At 43.1% G+C, this 16,908-nt stretch overlaps 1 protein-coding gene across 4 annotated transcripts in view; it reads left to right on the plus strand.

Moving 5' to 3' along the window:
* SOS1 (SOS Ras/Rac guanine nucleotide exchange factor 1) overlaps nucleotides 1-16,908 on the plus strand; it is a 1,044,495-nt gene that overhangs the window by 354,239 nt on the left and 673,348 nt on the right. For all 4 annotated transcript variants that reach the window (XM_029594364.1, XM_029594368.1, XM_029594365.1 and 1 more), the window contains one exon: nucleotides 10,984-11,193. In XM_029594364.1, coding sequence (XP_029450224.1) covers nucleotides 10,984-11,193 — 210 coding nt within the window. The remainder of the gene's footprint in view (nucleotides 1-10,983; nucleotides 11,194-16,908) is intronic.

The raw sequence follows: 16,908 nt of genomic DNA on the forward strand, positions 1-16,908 counted from the left end.
GAGCATAAAAATGTGCGGGTCAGGCCCATATTTTTTTTTTTTGTTTGGATCTGGGGAGAATAGCTAATAGCCTCATCAACAAGCATTTGCATATTATGAGGGCTATTTGTTTCGCTGGGGTTGGTGTGTGTTTTGGACATACTAATCCCTTTATAGAATAAAGAGTTGTGGATGCGCGTCCAAAACCCATGTCCAACCATGGGATAAACTGTAGGGCTCTGCTGAGCGCACTGTATTGCATCAGCCCCTTTGTTATTAAAGTTCTGCTCTTGGCTTCATCGGATGTCACTCACTTGTGAAGAGTGATATCCTGCTGTTCTCTGAGAATACCAGTTGCAGGCAAGCAACTGTGCTATGTAGCTGATCTGGATTACAAAAAATTGAGATCAGACAACCTGATCTTACACTTACAATGATAATATAATCTAAATTCAGCATCAGTCTTAAATACATCTGATTTTGTCTGAATCCCTTTTCCTCCTCAACTGGGTAGCTGTTGATTCATTAGGATTCATCTGTATCTTCCTATCCAAAAATAATCCGTTTTAGTATAGAAGATTTTAAGAAGCCCGTTCTGATCAGACTGAAGAAATTGCTTTTTTGCAATTAATAGGCTACAGTATTTAATTTCAGAGAAACATCTTCTGGTTTATTCACACTAAAAACATCTTTAGTTGTGAGCCCAGTGGGGACAGGGAAATACCTACAGTGCCTGAATGTAGTCCACTTTGAAATGCCTGAAAAGTGAAATATAAATCAAATATATAAATAAATAGATCAGTAATGGTGGAGCTGATTTCTTAAGAATCATTAAGTATTCAAACATTTATTTGAACAATTCCTGGGGAGAAATCCCCTTAACCACAGGAAAATGTATCAACCTGTATTTTATTTTAATTCATTCTCATAATTTTCCTCTATATTTTGAACCAATTTATTTCCCACCGATTTGGTCTCTTCACTTTTCCCCCCATGTCTATCAAGTCATTATGAATTTTATCTATAGATCTCTGCTCCATAACTTGTCCCTCTATATCAAAAAACGTCTCCAAAGCATTTACTTTGGAGACCAAGTCTTGTTTCATTCCTACAAAAGTTTGCCAAATTTGTTGTAATGTTACCTCCTGCTCAGTTTCAAATATTAGTTTCCATTCATATTCTTTCATTGTAGATTATGTTTCTATGATTATGCTTCTGCTCTTAGTATTGAGATTGATTCTAGCTCCTCCATTCCTCTGTTGGAATCTTCCAGTGGTTCCACACTAATCTTACTGAGCTTTCGGAAACCAGCTAGAGTGCTTTGGCAAGCAGAAGGGGATGTGAAGCAGCACTTGTGTTGAGGATGTCTGTGCAAGGTTCACTACACTGCTTGGCATTTCTACCAATGCATTTTCCCCCACTTAGTATTGCTTCATCCGAGCTACTATATGGATGTGTTCCCAGTCTCTCTTTACAAATCATTTTCTGACCTTCTTTATTGACAGTTTTCTGCCTCATTGCATCATCATCCATTTTAAAGTGGCTGCTCTGGCAATGCCTCAGTAGAACTCTTCAGTTCTGACAACCATCACTTTAAATAAGTGTGAAATGGAGATATCTTGGGCCAGGAAGACAGCAGTCAGCAGCTTCAAGGCCTGCATCTGTTGGTGATGGGTTTCCATTGCAGATTCTCATTGTTTGCTATCTCTGCCTTGGGCTGGATCATGACTCTGCCAACCGCTATGCTTAAAGTAAGAGTTCCCCGTGGGCACACCTGGAAAATGGAGGCTTTGCAGAATGTGCAGTGGAGCTATTTATCCCAGAATGAAGCATCCATGGACTATTGGTACAGGAAATTGAAATGGTTTAACCTCCTGCTTCTGCAGTTCTGACAAGGCCTTCCCTATGGTGCTGGCTCCTGGATTTGTCTCAGGTCAGTAGTTGAGTGTGGCACATAGGAGCAAGGCAATGGCTATAGTGCAGAGAAAAGCACATAAGAGGCCTGAGGGATTCTTTTCAGGGCCTTCACTCAGCACCAAAGAAGCCTGCACTGTTGTGGAGCTGACAGTGATAAGACAGGCTAAGAGAATTTGAAAATAAGTTGGCCTAAGAGGCAAAAACTCACAAGGAGGAGCAATTTTAGATCTAATTCTCAATGGAGCACAGGATTTGGTGAGAGAGGTAACAGTGGTGAAGCTGCTTGGCAATAGTGATCATATGATCAAATTTGAGTTAATGACTGGAAAGGGGGGGGGGGGGGGGGGACAGTATGCAAATCCATGGTTCTAGTGCTAAACTTTCAAAAAGGAAACTTTGATAAAATGAGAAAAATGGAAAAAACTGAAAGCTGCAGCTAAAAAGTTGGCAACAGACAATGGACATTGTTAAAAAAAAGCCAAAACCATTCTAGAAGCTCAGACCAGATGTATTCCTTGCATTAAGAATGGTGGAAAGAAGGCAAAATGATTACCGGCATGGTTAAAAGGTGAGGTGAAAGAGGCTATTCTAGACAAAAGATCTTCATTCAAAAATTGGAAGAAGAATCCTTCAGAAGAAAATAGGATAAAGCATAAACATTGGCAAGTTAAATGCAAGACATTGCTAAGACAGGCTAAGAGAAAATTTGAGAAGAAGTTGGCCATAGAGGCAAAATCTCATCATAAAAAATATATATCCGAAGCAGAGAGCCTGTGAGGGAGTTGGTTGGACAGTTGGATGATCAAGGGGTTAAAGGGGCACTTAGAGAAGATAAGGCCATCGTGAAAAGATTAAACTATGTCTGTGCTTCAGTGTTATCCAAGTTATTTTATTCCCTTGTTTTATTGTAACTGCATTCCTTAGCCTTCTCTTGATCTATGTTTTTTACTACTATTATTATTATTATTATTTATTACTAAATGTTATTTTTTGATTTTGTTCCTATCCACTTGTTAATTGTGAACCGACATGATGCGATATTTATCGCGAATGCCGGTATAGAAAAACTTAAAATAAATAAATAAATAAATGATGTTGGAAAGATCCCTGTTCCGGAGAAGATTTTCATGGGTGATAATTCAGATCAATTGAAGAGTAGTAAATCACGTGGACTGGATGGTATATACCCCTGGGTTCTGAAAGAACTAAAAAATTAAATTTCAGATCTTTCATTAAAATCATCCAAAGTACCTGAAGAGTGGAAGATGGCCAATGTAACCCTGATATTTAAAAAGGGATCCAGGGGTGATCTGGGAAACTATAGTCTGGTGAGCCTAACTTCAGTACTGGGAAAAATCTCAGAAGCTGTTATAAAGAATAACATTTATTTTATTTATTTTATTTAAAATCTTTTCTATACCGTCGTTTAGTAGAATACCATCACAACAGTTTACATATAGTAAATTGTACATGCAGCTGTTCCTATTATTAGTAATGGAGGTGCCTGATGATCTCTGAAACATCATTTCATAGTAATGGCTAAGAGTTTAGTGATGATTAATCTGACCTGTGACTTAAGATAAAGACTGTTAAATTATACATTTAATTTAAAAGGTGCAATAGACAAAACCATGACATACATACATAAAATGTGCTAGTGTTTGAAGATTTTATGTGTACAGCTTCAGCGTTTTTCTCTTTCTCGCTCTCTTTGTGGAAAGGCTTCTCTAAAGTGCCATGTCTTTAAGCTCTTTTTGAAAGTCTTGAAATCTCTCTGTAGTCTGATCTCTATGGGCAATGGTGTTCCATAGTAACGGTCCGGCCAATGATAGTGCTCTTTCTCTGACTTGAGTTAGTTTTGCAGTTTTTACTGAGGGGATGGTTAGGAGGGCTTTGTTGGCGGATCTCAGGTTTTTGTTAGGGACGTGGACGCAGAGTGCTGTGTTTAGCCATTCAGCTTTTTCGTCATGGATTAGTTTATGTATAGTGCAAAGGGTTTTATATTTTACCCTGTATTCAATTGGCAGTCAGTGTAGTTCAGCTAGTGTTTCAGTTATATGATCTTTTTCTTTTTCCTGTCAAAACTCTTGCGGCTGAGTTTTGGAGTATTTGGAGTGGTCTTAATGTCGTGTACGGTAATCCTAATAGTAAGGCATTACAGTAGCCAGTGCAGGCAAATATTAAAGCTTGTAGGACAGTTCGGAAGTTAGTTTGATTTAGTAACTGTTTAAGTTTCCTGAGGACCATTAGTTTGGCATATCCTTCTTTGACTTTTAATGATATGTGTTGTTAGAGGCTAAGTTCTGTGTCTATTATTACACCGAGGTTCCGTACTTTCTCGGCTATTCCAATTTTCTGATTGTTTTTTAGTAGGATCGGGGATTGGATGACTGTCATGTTTTTTCGTTCAAGATGGAAGAATTCAGTTTTCTCTATGTTGATGACTAGCTCCATTTGGTTTAGCTGTTTAATAATGTCAAGGTACATGATTGCTAGGTTTAGTGTTTTTTCCAGTGAGTCTTCGATTGGTAGTAAAATCTGAATATCATCGGCGTATATGTAGTGTATGATACCCAGTCCAGCTAGGAAATGGCACAGTGGAAGTAGGTAGATATTAAAGAGTGTAGCTGAGAGTGCTGATCCTTGTGGTACGCCAGTTACTAGATTTATTTTCTCTGACAATGCGTTTTTTATTTGAACTTGATAATATCTGTTACTTAGGTATGATCTGAACCAGGCTTTAGTTTTTTCCTTTAATCCAATTTCATTGAGTCTATTTAGCAGTATGTCATGATTTCTTGTGTCAAAGGCAGATGATAGGTCGAGCATTAGTAGGATGTAATGTTTCCCACTGTCAAAGCCTCTCATTTTGCTATTAGTCAGTGAGAGTAGTAAGGTTTCTGTGCTGTAATGTTTGTGAAATCCGTGCTGTGAAGGGTAGAGTATATTATTGTTGTCAAGGTGTTCAGATAGACATGGTTTGATTCGACACAGCCAACATGGATTGATTCGACACAGCCAACATGGATTGATTCGACACAGCCAACATGGATTTACTCAAGGGAAGTCTTGCTTCACAAATCTTCTATATTTTTTTGAAGGGATGAATAAACACATGGAAAAATGTGAACTGGGAGATGTGGTGTATTTGGATTTTCAGAAGGCGTTAGACAAAGTCCCGCGTGAGAGGCTTCTAAGAAAACAAAAAAGTCATGGGATTGGAGGTGATGTCCTTTTGTGGATTGCAAGATGGTGAAAATACAGGAAACAGAATAGGATTAAATGGTCTGTTTTCTCAGTGGAAAAAGGGAGTGCCTCAGGGATTTGTACTTGGACCAGTGCTTTTTAATATATTTACAAATGATCCAGAAAGGGGTTCAGCGAGTGAGGTGATCAAATTTGCGGATTGTGATGAAGTGCATGAGGACCTTGCAAGACTGGAAGATTGGGCTTCCAAATGGCAGATGAAGTTTAAGTGGACAAGTGCAAAGTGATGCATATAGGGAAAAATAATCCTTGCTGTAGTTAAACAATGTTAGGTTCTATTTTAGGACTTACCACCCAGGAAAGAGATCTAAGCACCGTAGTGATAATACATTGAAATCGGCTCAGTGTGCTGTGGTGATCAAAAAAGCAAACAATGTTAGAAATTATTAGAAAAGGAATGGCAATTAAAATGGAGGATGTCATAATGACACTATTGTTCCATGGTGAAGAACGCACCTTGAATACTGTGTGCAGTTCTGGTCACAGCATTTCAAAAAGGATACAGCTGCACTGGAGTAAGTGCAGAGAAGTGTAACCAAAATAAGGGGCATAGAATGGCTGCCCTATGAGGAAAGGCTAAAGAAGTTAGGTCTGTTCAGTTTGGAGAGGAGATGATTGAGGGGGAGGATATGATAGAAGTCTACAAAATCATGAAAGGGCTTGAACAAGTTAATGTAAATTGGTTATTTACTCTCTCAGATAATAGAAGGACCAGGGGGCACTCCATAAAGTTTGCAAGTAGCTCATTTAAAACAAATAGAATTCTTTTTCACTCCGTGCATAGTTAAGCTTTGGAATTCATTGCCAGAGGATGTGGTTACAGCAGTTAGTGAAACTGGGTTTAAAGAAGATTTGGATAAGTTCCTAGAGGAAATATCCATAAACTGCTATTATGGTAATTAATAAGCAATAGTAGCTTGTGATTTATATAATGTTTGGGTACTTGCCAGTAGAGATGTGAATCGGAACTGAAATCGGATCCGATTCTGGTTCCGATTCACATCTCTACTTGCCAGTACTTATGACTTGGATTGGCCACTGTTGGAAACCCAGTATGGCATATCTTATGTTCTTATTGTCTCAACCCAGAGGTAGCACAAATGCCATTCTCAATCATGGTGCTGAAGATCCCCATGGCACCGAGCCAACTCTTCTATCCAGATCCATTGTGGACTAGGCTGCTGTCTGTCTCATTGGCATGGAACTCTTCCATAGTGCAGTCTGCTAGGGCCCCATTCTTGTACGGGTCGAGCACCTTTGGCACTGAAGTGCTAAAATCTTGCTATGGCACACATAGAGATGTCTCCAGTGCTGTCAACAATGTTAGGTTCTGCTCGCAGATTATGCCTGAGTGGCTACACTCACCCTGTTGCTGCCTTAGCTTTGCTGCTGCTCCCCACGGTAGGAGAGATTTTGCCAGTCATCCATGTAACCTTGAAATGCCGCCACTTCAGCCGCCACTTCGCTGTCTTCCCAGGCATGCACATGCACGTCACTCGTCTGTTAAACATTCCATGGCAGGAAGAGGCTTGGCGCTCTCCAATGATTAATCGCCAGATGCCCTATAAAAGGGCTCTTCTGTCTCTTCAGGATTGTCTTCACGAGGTCTCCTGTTTCCTGTCCTCTTCGTCTCGTTCAATGACCTGTTGTTCAGCCTGGTCCAGCATTCTAGTGTCTTCAGCTTGTGTTAGTATAATGCCAGTGTCCTGGGTATTCAGTCCGCCTCAGTGCTTTGGTGTCTTCAGCCTTCAGGCCAGTGTCCTGTTCCAAGTTTTCAGAGTCCTGCTCCTGATTTCCTAGTCTTGTTCCATAGTTTTCTGAGTTCCCGAGTTCTGGTTCTGAGTTCAGAGATCCCACACCTTCTTTTCTGGAGCCTTGGTCCTGCTTGGAAACTAGCTGGTCCTTGTTTTCAGTGTTTATTTGATTCCTCGTCTCGCTGGACACCTTGTCTTCAGTCTTCGTCTGGTTCTTCACCTTGTTTAGATTCCATGCCTTCAATCTTCATCCTCAGCCTAGCTCCTGCCTGTATGCGCTTACCTGCCAGCATTGTGGACCACGGCCAGCCCCAGGATTGTGTCTGTCACATGGTGGCACAGGGCCTCCTGCATATTTGTAGTCCAAAAGGGCTTTCGGAGTGGCCAGAGGACTACCCCATTTCCCCAGTCCCGGGGGCCCTGGGACTGGTGTCCCTTACAAGCAGAAGTCTCAGCGCATTTAGTATGGCGTGCTCTGGAGTTGGCTGCAGCTACGGCTACCATTGCCATCCCAAGCTGCTGCATGTTGCCACCTGTGTTGGTGGATCTTAGTGAAGAGGAACCAGTCTTGGTTTTGGAGGAAGATATTTTATTTTCTTTAGGTTTTTTATACCGGCATTCATGATACGATCACATCATGCTGGTTTACAGTTTAACAGGGGTGCAAATAACTTCTAACTGTGGCTAAGGTGCGGAGAAAAGCAGTTACAAATAACAAGGATGATTCAACTGGGCGAAGAGACAAATAGAAGGAAAGGATAACGTCGGTAAGATAATTACAGATTCCAGAAACTAGTATGACTGAGAGAAATATGTTGACAAAGTGAGGGATTAATTACAGATTCCAGAAACTAGTATGACTGAGAGAAATATGTTGACAAAGTGAGGGATTAATTAGGGTCCGGGAATGCTTGCTTAAACAGCCAAGTCTTAAGTCTTTTCCTGAAGGTTGGGAGGCAGGGTTCTTGTCTCAGATGGGGGGGGGGGGGGGGGGGGGGGAATGGAGTTCCATAAAGGGGGACCGGCTGTAGAGAGAGCCCGATCCCTTAGAGTAATATGTCTGGTGGTTTTGGTACCTGGAGTGATCCTCTGTATGCGTCTCTAGTCTGTCTTGAAGAGTTATGTAATCGGAGGGGGATTTGAAGGTCAATTGGAGCATATTGGTGGATGGTTTTGTATATAATGGAAATGGACTTGTAGATGATTCTGAAGTGTATTGGGAACCAATGGAGGTTTTTTAGGATTGGAGTGATGTGGTCTCTCCTCTTGGTGTTGGTTAGTAATCGTGCTGCCGCATTTTGTACCATCTGAAGCGGTTTAGTGTAAGAGGAAAGGAGACCTAGAAAGATTGAATTACAATAATCTATCTTTGAGACGATAATTGCTTGTAGAATTGTTCTGAAGTCTTGAGTGTGAAAGAGAGGTCTTATCCGTTTCAGCACGTGGAGTTTGTGGAAACAGTCTTTGGTAGTTCTGTTGATGGAAGCTTTCAAGTTCATGCGATTGTCAATAATCACTCCTAAGTCTCTCACTTGTGTGGTTGGTGGAATGGCAGGATGAGTAGTGGTGATGCAGCTGTTCTCAGGAGAGATGAGCAGGAGTTCGGTCTTGGAGGAGTTTAGTACTAGGCTTAGGCTGGAGAGGAGGTATTTTATTTCTTGGAAGCAGTTTTCCCAGTGATCAAGTGTTTTCGAGTAGGTATCTTTGATGGGGATCAAGATCTGGGTATCATCCGCGTAGAGGAAATGTTTTAGATTGAGGTTGGTGAGAAGCTGGCAAAGCGGTAAAAGGTAGATGTTAAAGAGTGATGGAGACAAAGAGGAACCCTGAGGGACTCCTACGGGTGAGCCATAGCGTGATGATTCTTTATTCTGGACCTTAACCTTATAGCCTCTATTGTTGAGAGAAGATTTAAACCATGTGAGTGCGGTGCCTGAAATGCCTATGGAAGCCAACAGATATCTCCTCAATCTCCAGTTCAGAGGATCCCTTAAACCAGTGGAGACCCAGCTGTTGATCTTGTGAAGAAGTTCTTCAGTTCTGTAGACCTTGAGGACTGGAGAGGAAAGAATGGAGAGTCTTTCCTGTCCAAGATGGAGGAAATATTCCCACACAATGATGCTGAAAGCCCCCTTCCCCAGAGGCTCTTGCTTAATCTCAGGGGCTTCCAGCAGTGAGAGTAAGTCCCCTCCCTGCAGTCCTCGATTTGCCCCTTTTAGGAAGCACCTTCATGAATTAGAAGATGTAGTATCAATGCACTGTGTTCCTTCCAGAAGCTGCTTCTTCAGAGCAGCCGATGTCTTCTACCTGGTCACCATAATCAGTTTGGTTTTTTTTTGGGGGGGGGGTGTTATGGTTCAGCATAAAACCGTGGAAGGGTAGGAGGAGGATTCCACAGGCTTTCTTTGATGCTTTACCAGACTTGCACCAGCATATGTCTCCCTTGGAAAATCTCTGCTACTCATGCTTCCTGAATAAACTGGCAAGATCTTCTCCATCAGTATCAGGAAAGTGGGTCACCTAAGAGTGGATGTATTTGGGCTGTTTCAATTTCTTCAGCCGCTAGCAGACTGTCTGTTCTAGTATATAGACTCCTCTAAGATCTGCAGATGAGGATATGGCAGATACTGGTGACCTGAAAGCTGGATCTGAAATTACAGGGTATAGGCCTCCCCAGGTTTTGAAGTGGATCAGCTGCCATACCACTTGATGGTGGTAGAGGGTGTTGGCGATAAAGTGCATGCATAATCTAGCACACCTACTGGGAAGGGGACAAAAATCCTAGACATGTTAGGGAAGAAGGCATTCCGGAGATCCATGCTTAGTGCCAGGATCATGGCTTATCAGCTGTACGTGATGTAGTTTTTGAATGAATTAGATACAGATGCTGAAACCTTCGAGTTGTCAGACCTGGAACAGGCAGAATTCTGCCAAGCAGTAGAGGATGTTAGGAGAGTGTGAGAAGCATCTGATCTGCTCTGTGTACAGATCTTTTGACACTGCAATCAGGATTTTGACTGCTTCCATTGGATCTTGAAGGCTCACATGGTTGAAAGCATGTGGTCTTCATGATGATGTGCATGACTATGTGGTGGATGTTCACTGTGTTGGACAACTTGTTTGGTGACAAATTGGAAGGGATGGTAGTTCTGATTAAGGAGCTTCATTTCATCCTATGGTCCACAGTGGCAGGGGAAACAACCAGCCCCAACCTTATGGTACTTTTCCTGCAAACATCTATTCTTCCAAAGATGGTCCTTGAGCACTTTTCAGACCCAACAGCAGTCACAGCCTCAGCCCTTGACCAGTTTTTGATATCCTTGAAGACTGCCTCCTGCCTCTTTTGGTGGAGGGGGGTGGGGAACAATACTTCCAAAATGGATCAGTGTCTCCAAGAACCAGTGGGTTCTGAAAATTGTGGAGTTTTGTTACCATTTTTGTTTTTCTTACCCTCCTCTGACCCAACAGGCTTCAAATCTTTTGTACCAACCTTTCTCAATTTACCCAATTGCAGCTCGAGGTAGAGTTGCTCCTGCAACAGAAAGCAATCAAGTTTGTCCTTTCTCAGGAGTGTAGCCAGGGGTTGTAGACACAGTATTTTATGTTCCCCAAAAAGTTAATGGAATTGAGACACATTCTGGGTTTTCAGGGCCTGAACAAACTATTGATTTAGGAAAGGATGAAAGGGACTTCCTCCAAATGATTCTCCCATTCATTCAATTAGGGGATTGGATGTTCACTCTGGCCCTGAAATCTTATCCATGCATTCTCATTCACCCCTCTCATTGGAAGTTCCTCAGGGTTAAGGAGTGTACTGCCAGTACAAGGTGCTTCCTTTCGGCCTCTCGACAACCATGAGTGTTAATGTGCTACACTACCGATCCAGTTACTGGTACTGGAAGCATGCAGCATAATACAATTTGAAAAATAAAGCTTGATAGCTGAGCTTACAATATTAGTTCATATTTGAAATATACCTTTCTGTGTATATGCATGTGTTAAATTAGTAGCAGTCTTATGATATTCAGAGATTGTTTTCATGTGTCCTTTTATTGCTTTTATGTAGGTGTTAATGGACATGTTTCATCAAGATGAAGAAGACATTAGTGTGCTGTCCTTAACCGAAGAAGAACCTTCTACTCTAGGAGAGCAAGCATATTATGACTTAGTCAAGGCATTTATGGCAGAGGTTCGACAGTATATAAGGGAACTAAATCTTATTATCAAAGTTTTTAGAGAACCTTTTATCTCCAACTCTAAATTGTTTTCTTTTCATGTAAGTATTTTATCCAATTGTGTGCTGTATTTCTATGCAAAAGTAATTGAGTGAACTGAATGCAAACTGCTACTTCTGATTCCTTCATTTTGAAGGGTTTTCAAATTAGGGGCCAGATGTATTAAAGCAGGGATGGCCATCTCTAGACCTCAAGAGCCACAAAAAGGCCTTACTTTAAGGATATCTACAATGAATATGCATATAATAGATTTGCATGCAAATACATCTTATGCATATTCATTATGGACATTCTGAAAACCAGACCTGTTTGTAGTTCGTAAGGACTGGGTTGGACATCCCTGCTTTAAAGAGTTTTTCAGATTTTGTCTGTTGGAAAAATTGCTTACTATTTCTGGCTCTATGTATTTATATAGTGTTGAAAGATGGAACATTTATAATCAACTTAAAAAAAAAAAAAAAAAAAGGAAACTGCAATAGGCCTCCTTTAAAACATCAACCTGCAATTGGATGTTCCTAGGTTCAGATTTCATTAATGTTAACTCTACCTTTCAAATTTTCATTATTAAACAAAATTAGTACTGGTTATAAATAAGTGAAAGCCTCAGAAGCTATATAAAAATGAAAATATCCAAATGTCTAACTTTTTTCTGTAGTGTAAAAAGCAAAACCCAAAACTATATTTGCAGCATGCTAAATCCAAGCCTATCCATATGTAGCATCATGTGTCACTTTTGAGTTGAGTGCTTTAAAAAGTATTTAAATGGTGTGTACAGGAAAATACATTCTCACAGGACGAGCAGGATGGTAGTCCTCACATATGGGTGACATCATCAGGATGGAGCCCAATCATGGAATACTTTTGTCAGTTTCTAGAACTTTGACTGACACCTACTGGGCATGCCCAGCACAGCACCAACCCTGCATCCAGCAGGGGTCCCCCTTCAGTCTTCTTTTTTCCGCGCAGCAGTAGCCACGTGGCTCAAGGAGCTCTCTTGAGATTCCTGACAGGAATTTTCCTCACGGAACTTCTTTACCCCATAGGGGTCCCCCTATCGTTAACGATACTCCGCGGTCGAAAGGTAAGGCTTTATTTTATTTATTTATTTAGAGATTTTTTTATATACCGCGGCACGTTAAGCACATCACCTCTGTTTACAATAAACAATAAATCAGCAACAAGCTTTACAATCTATTCACCATCGAACAGAACATGTATCAAAGTAACTCAATGCAAAATAGTAGAAACATATAACACAATTAATACGAGCTTAACATGGAAGTTATATAAAACTAGGTATTATCAAATAACTAGGTATTATCAAATAAGAGTAGTCAGTTGAGTAGAAGATTGTTTTCTATTAGGAGTAGGTTATGTGTTGACGGGGAGAAATATAAATATTAAGCGGTTGATTCCTGTCGAGTTATCCCTTCGGGGCCTACCGACCATCGACCGTACTGCGGCTAAATTTTGTCGAAGTCATGGCGTCGGGTTTTCGGCGGTGCCCCGACTGTTCTCAGACAATGTCCCACATTAGGGTCCGTGTTTTGTGTTTGGGGTCCAACCATGATGTCCAAACATGCGCCAAATGTGCCCAAATGACACTGAAGGGCTGCAAGGCTTGTTTAGAGAAAATGACTTTCTCTTTCAGTCAAAAACCCCGGCTCCATCGATAGCTTCGACCTCGCCTGAGCCGGTTCCATGGACCTCTCGCCAGCACCGGTCATCGCTGCTGCCTGACTGGCGTCAACAATTCCAAGGGTGTCGATCACCTCCTTGTCTCTTCAAGAAAAGGACCGAGGAGATCACGTGAAAAACGTTGACACCGTCATCATAAGGTGCAGGCAAGCCCTCGACATCAACGTCGACAGAGCCACCAACAAAGAAGCCCCATCCAGAAAAGACCCCATCCTCTTCTGTGACCGGGTCACCGAGGTGTTCCCCCACCTTCAGTGGTGCCAGGATCCGCGATTCCACCTTCACTGGTGGACCCTCCGGCTACGCCAGTGCTGCCTCCCACTCCAGAACCGGGGTTACTCATCCCAGGTCTCCGTGAGGAATTGGATCAGATGATCCAAGAGGCCATCGGAAAAGCACTTCAGGGCTTCTGATCTCCATCGCTGGTACCGGTTCCTGAGCCGGTCACCAATCCGATTCTCGTAGCGCTTGCACCGATACTGAGTAGACTGGATGCGTTGATCGGTGCCCTTCCACCGCTGGAACCAAGAGCACCGGTGGATCCAGTACCCTCTACTCAGATTCCATTATCATCAGATGAAGAGGAAACACGGATACCCATTCCACCGTCTGGGATATTACCGCCGACTTGTCCATCGATGCCGTCGGTTCCACTTCTAATGACATCGATGCCTAGGCCTGGTCCTTCGGGATTAACAACATTCTTCCCTTCTGGAGATCCTATGCGAGCTGGTGACCAACCTTATGATCCTTGGACTGATGATTCTTCCCAGGATACTGATGATCTGCCTTCAGAGCCCTCTCCCCCAGATGAAAGATGACGTTCTCCACCAGAAGATCTATCTTTTATTAATTTCATCAAAGAAATGCCTGAAACCATTCCATTTCAGCTTCAGACAGAAGAGGACTCTAGGCACAAGATGCTAGAAGCACTCCAGTTCTTGATGCCCCTAAAGAAATCATGTCTCTTCCGATTCATGAAATACTGATTGATCTACTAAAAGAAACTGGGAACACCCATGTTCAGTTCCACCTGTCAATCGTAAGACAGATGCCACTTATCTTGTTAGTCAGCTCCTGGATTTCAAAAGTCACAGATGGATCATCACTCTGTGGTTGTTGAATCAGCACAGAAGAAGGCACGACATACAAAACCTCATTCCTCCATACCTCCAGGGAAGGATCAAAAATCCCAAGATGCTTTTGGCAGACATGTCTTCCATGGCTCAGTGCTCATATCTCGCATTGCCTCTTACAGTTATACATGACACAGTATAACAGAGACCTTTTCAAGAGGATTCAGGAATTTTCTGATTCTTTACCAGAACAACTCCAGAGTCAACTTTATACGCTGGCTCAAAAGGGTCTGGATGCTGGAAAACACGAGGTACGTGCTGCATATGATATTTTTGACACTGCCTCCAGAGTGTCTGCAGCGGGTATTAGTGCAAGGAGATGGGCCTGGCTCAAATCCTCAGACTTAAGACCAGAAGTGCAAGCAGGTTAGCTGATCTACTGTAGGCGATAATCTCTTCGGTGAAAAGATCCGAGAGACTGTGGCGCAGCTGAAGGACCATCATGAAACACTGCGCAAACTTTCTTCTGTGCCATCTGAATACCCATCTCCCCCAAAGAGAACTTTCAGGCATGACTCTTAAGCGGCCGGCCTACAAGCCAAGAAAATTCTATCCTCCGGCTTCTAGAGGTACGTCCTTCCAGACCTTACCAAAAAGGTCAGCCCAGACAGTCTCGGCCTCAAAAGTCTCAGCCAGCCTCTCAGCCTGGGCCAGCGTTAGGGTTTTGACTCCTACCTAGAGAGTGTAAGCCAGTTTCCTCTTCCATCCATATTGGTCGGCAGTCGACTCTGCCACTTCAACAACATTTGGCATACAGTCACCACAGACCAGTGGGTGCTAGCAGTAGTCACTCAGGGTTACCACCTAAATTTCCAGTCTGTTCCAGCGGACTCCCCACCTCGGCTGACGTGGGGGACTTCCGACCACTCTCTCTTGCTCGAACAAGAGGTCTCAATACTCCTCAAATCCCGAGCAATAGAACCAGTGCCCCTTTCCCAACAGGGGCAAGGGTTCTACTACCGGAGTTTTTTGATACCAAAAAATCAGGTGTCGTACGTCCGATACTGGACCTTTGTGCCCTAAACAAATTTTTGCAGAGAAAAATTCAAAATGGTAACCTTGAGCTCTACTTCCTCTTCTACAAAGAGGAGATTGGCTATGCTCTTTAGATCTCCAAGATGCTTACACACTCATCTTCCTGGTCGGCCCTCGTCACTTCCAGTACCGTGTACTACCATTCGGCCTAGCGTCCGCTCCATGAACATTCACAAAGTGCCTTGTGGTCGCAGCCTTTCTCAGGAACCAGGGTGTGCATGTCTACCCTTATCTCGACGATTGGTTAATAAGGGCTCCGACTAAGCAGGATGCATTAGCCTCCTTGCGTCTCATTATCCATATCCTGATCTCCTTAGGGTTTCTAATCAGCTATCCCAAATCCAAGATAGTTGCATCCCAAACCCTTTCCTTTATAGGGGCCAACCTAAACACCATACAGGTGAAAGCTTTCCTCCCCCAGGATTGCACTTTCACCATTGCCTCTCTGGCGCATCACATGCAGACTCGAGCATCTTCAACTGCTCGTCACTTCCTCATACTGCTGGGTCACATGGCATCCTCGGTGCATGTCACTCCAATGGCTCACTTTGCCATGAGATTCATGCAGTGGGACCTAAAATCCCAGTGGATTCAAGCTTGTTAGCCAATGTCCAGCGTTATCCAGGTTACCAAACAGCTCCGTCTGTCGTTAGCCTGGTGGATTCTCCACTCCAGTCTCATTCAAGGCCTTCTATTTCAGGCTCCAGAGCCTCTAATTATCTTAACAGACGCATCTATCCTAGGGTGGGGTGCACATGTAGGGAACCTGCAGACTCAGGGAACCTGGTCTCCAGGGGAAGCCAAACACCAGATAAATTTCCTGGAGCTACGGATGATCAGATATGCCCTCAAGGCCTTTCAGGACTGCCTATCAAACAAAGCCATCCTGATTCAAATAGACAATCAGGTTGCAATGTGGTACATCAGCAAACAAGGGGGAACGGGATCCTACCTTCTGTGTCAGGAAGCTGCACAGATATGGGCATGGGCCCTTTCCCGCTTGATGTGCCTCAAAGTAATCTACTTGCCGGGAGTGGACAATCTCTTGGCGGACAAGCTGAGTCATACTTTCCATCTGCACCAGTGGTCTCTCAACCCCACGGTAGCGGATTCGATATTCCAACGTTGGGGCTACCCTCACATAGACCTCTTTGTGTGTCGGTCCACAACCATAAAGTAGACAACTTCTGCTCTCTCTTTCGCAGTCACCACTCGCAACCAAGAGATGCCTTCGCCCTCTCCTGAGCCAGCGGTCTCCTTTACGTGTACCCTCCACTTCCTCTCATTTCAAAGACTCTCGTGAAGCTATGGAAGGACAAGTCTTAATGATTCTGATAGCTCCCCACTGGCCACGCTAGGTGTGGTTTCCAGTCCTCCAGGACCTTATCAATACGCCGGCACATTACCCTGGGGAAGGATCCCCCATCTGATAACTCAGAATGATTGATACCTGCGCCACCCCAACCTCCAAGCTCTGTCTCTGACGGCCTGGGTGTTGAAATGTTAATACTCCAACCTCTTAACCTTTCAGAGTCTGCATCCTGGGTCCTGGTGGCTTCATGAAAGCCTTCAACGAGAAGGTCTTATCGCTCTAAATGGAAGATATTTACAGTCTGGTGCACTTCCATGTCCATAAGCTGTGGGAAATATGCGCTTGCCAGCAAGCCATTTCATCAGGGTTTAAACATTAACTTCCCTTCTCCCTGACATTTGCCTGAATAAAAGCATCACTTGTGCTTAAGCCTCTCTGCCTAGGAAAGGATACCTGACTTCATGTATTTCTCTGGCTTATAATTAATCCTGTTAGCCTGAAAGTAGGGCTGGGTGTTCCTTAGTCAGAGGCAGGACAAAGTCAGGAGGTATAGATTTCAGCAGCCAATGATATGA

Source organism: Rhinatrema bivittatum, chromosome 3 (assembly GCF_901001135.1).
Source record: "Rhinatrema bivittatum chromosome 3, aRhiBiv1.1, whole genome shotgun sequence".
NCBI lineage: Eukaryota > Metazoa > Chordata > Amphibia > Gymnophiona > Rhinatrematidae > Rhinatrema > Rhinatrema bivittatum.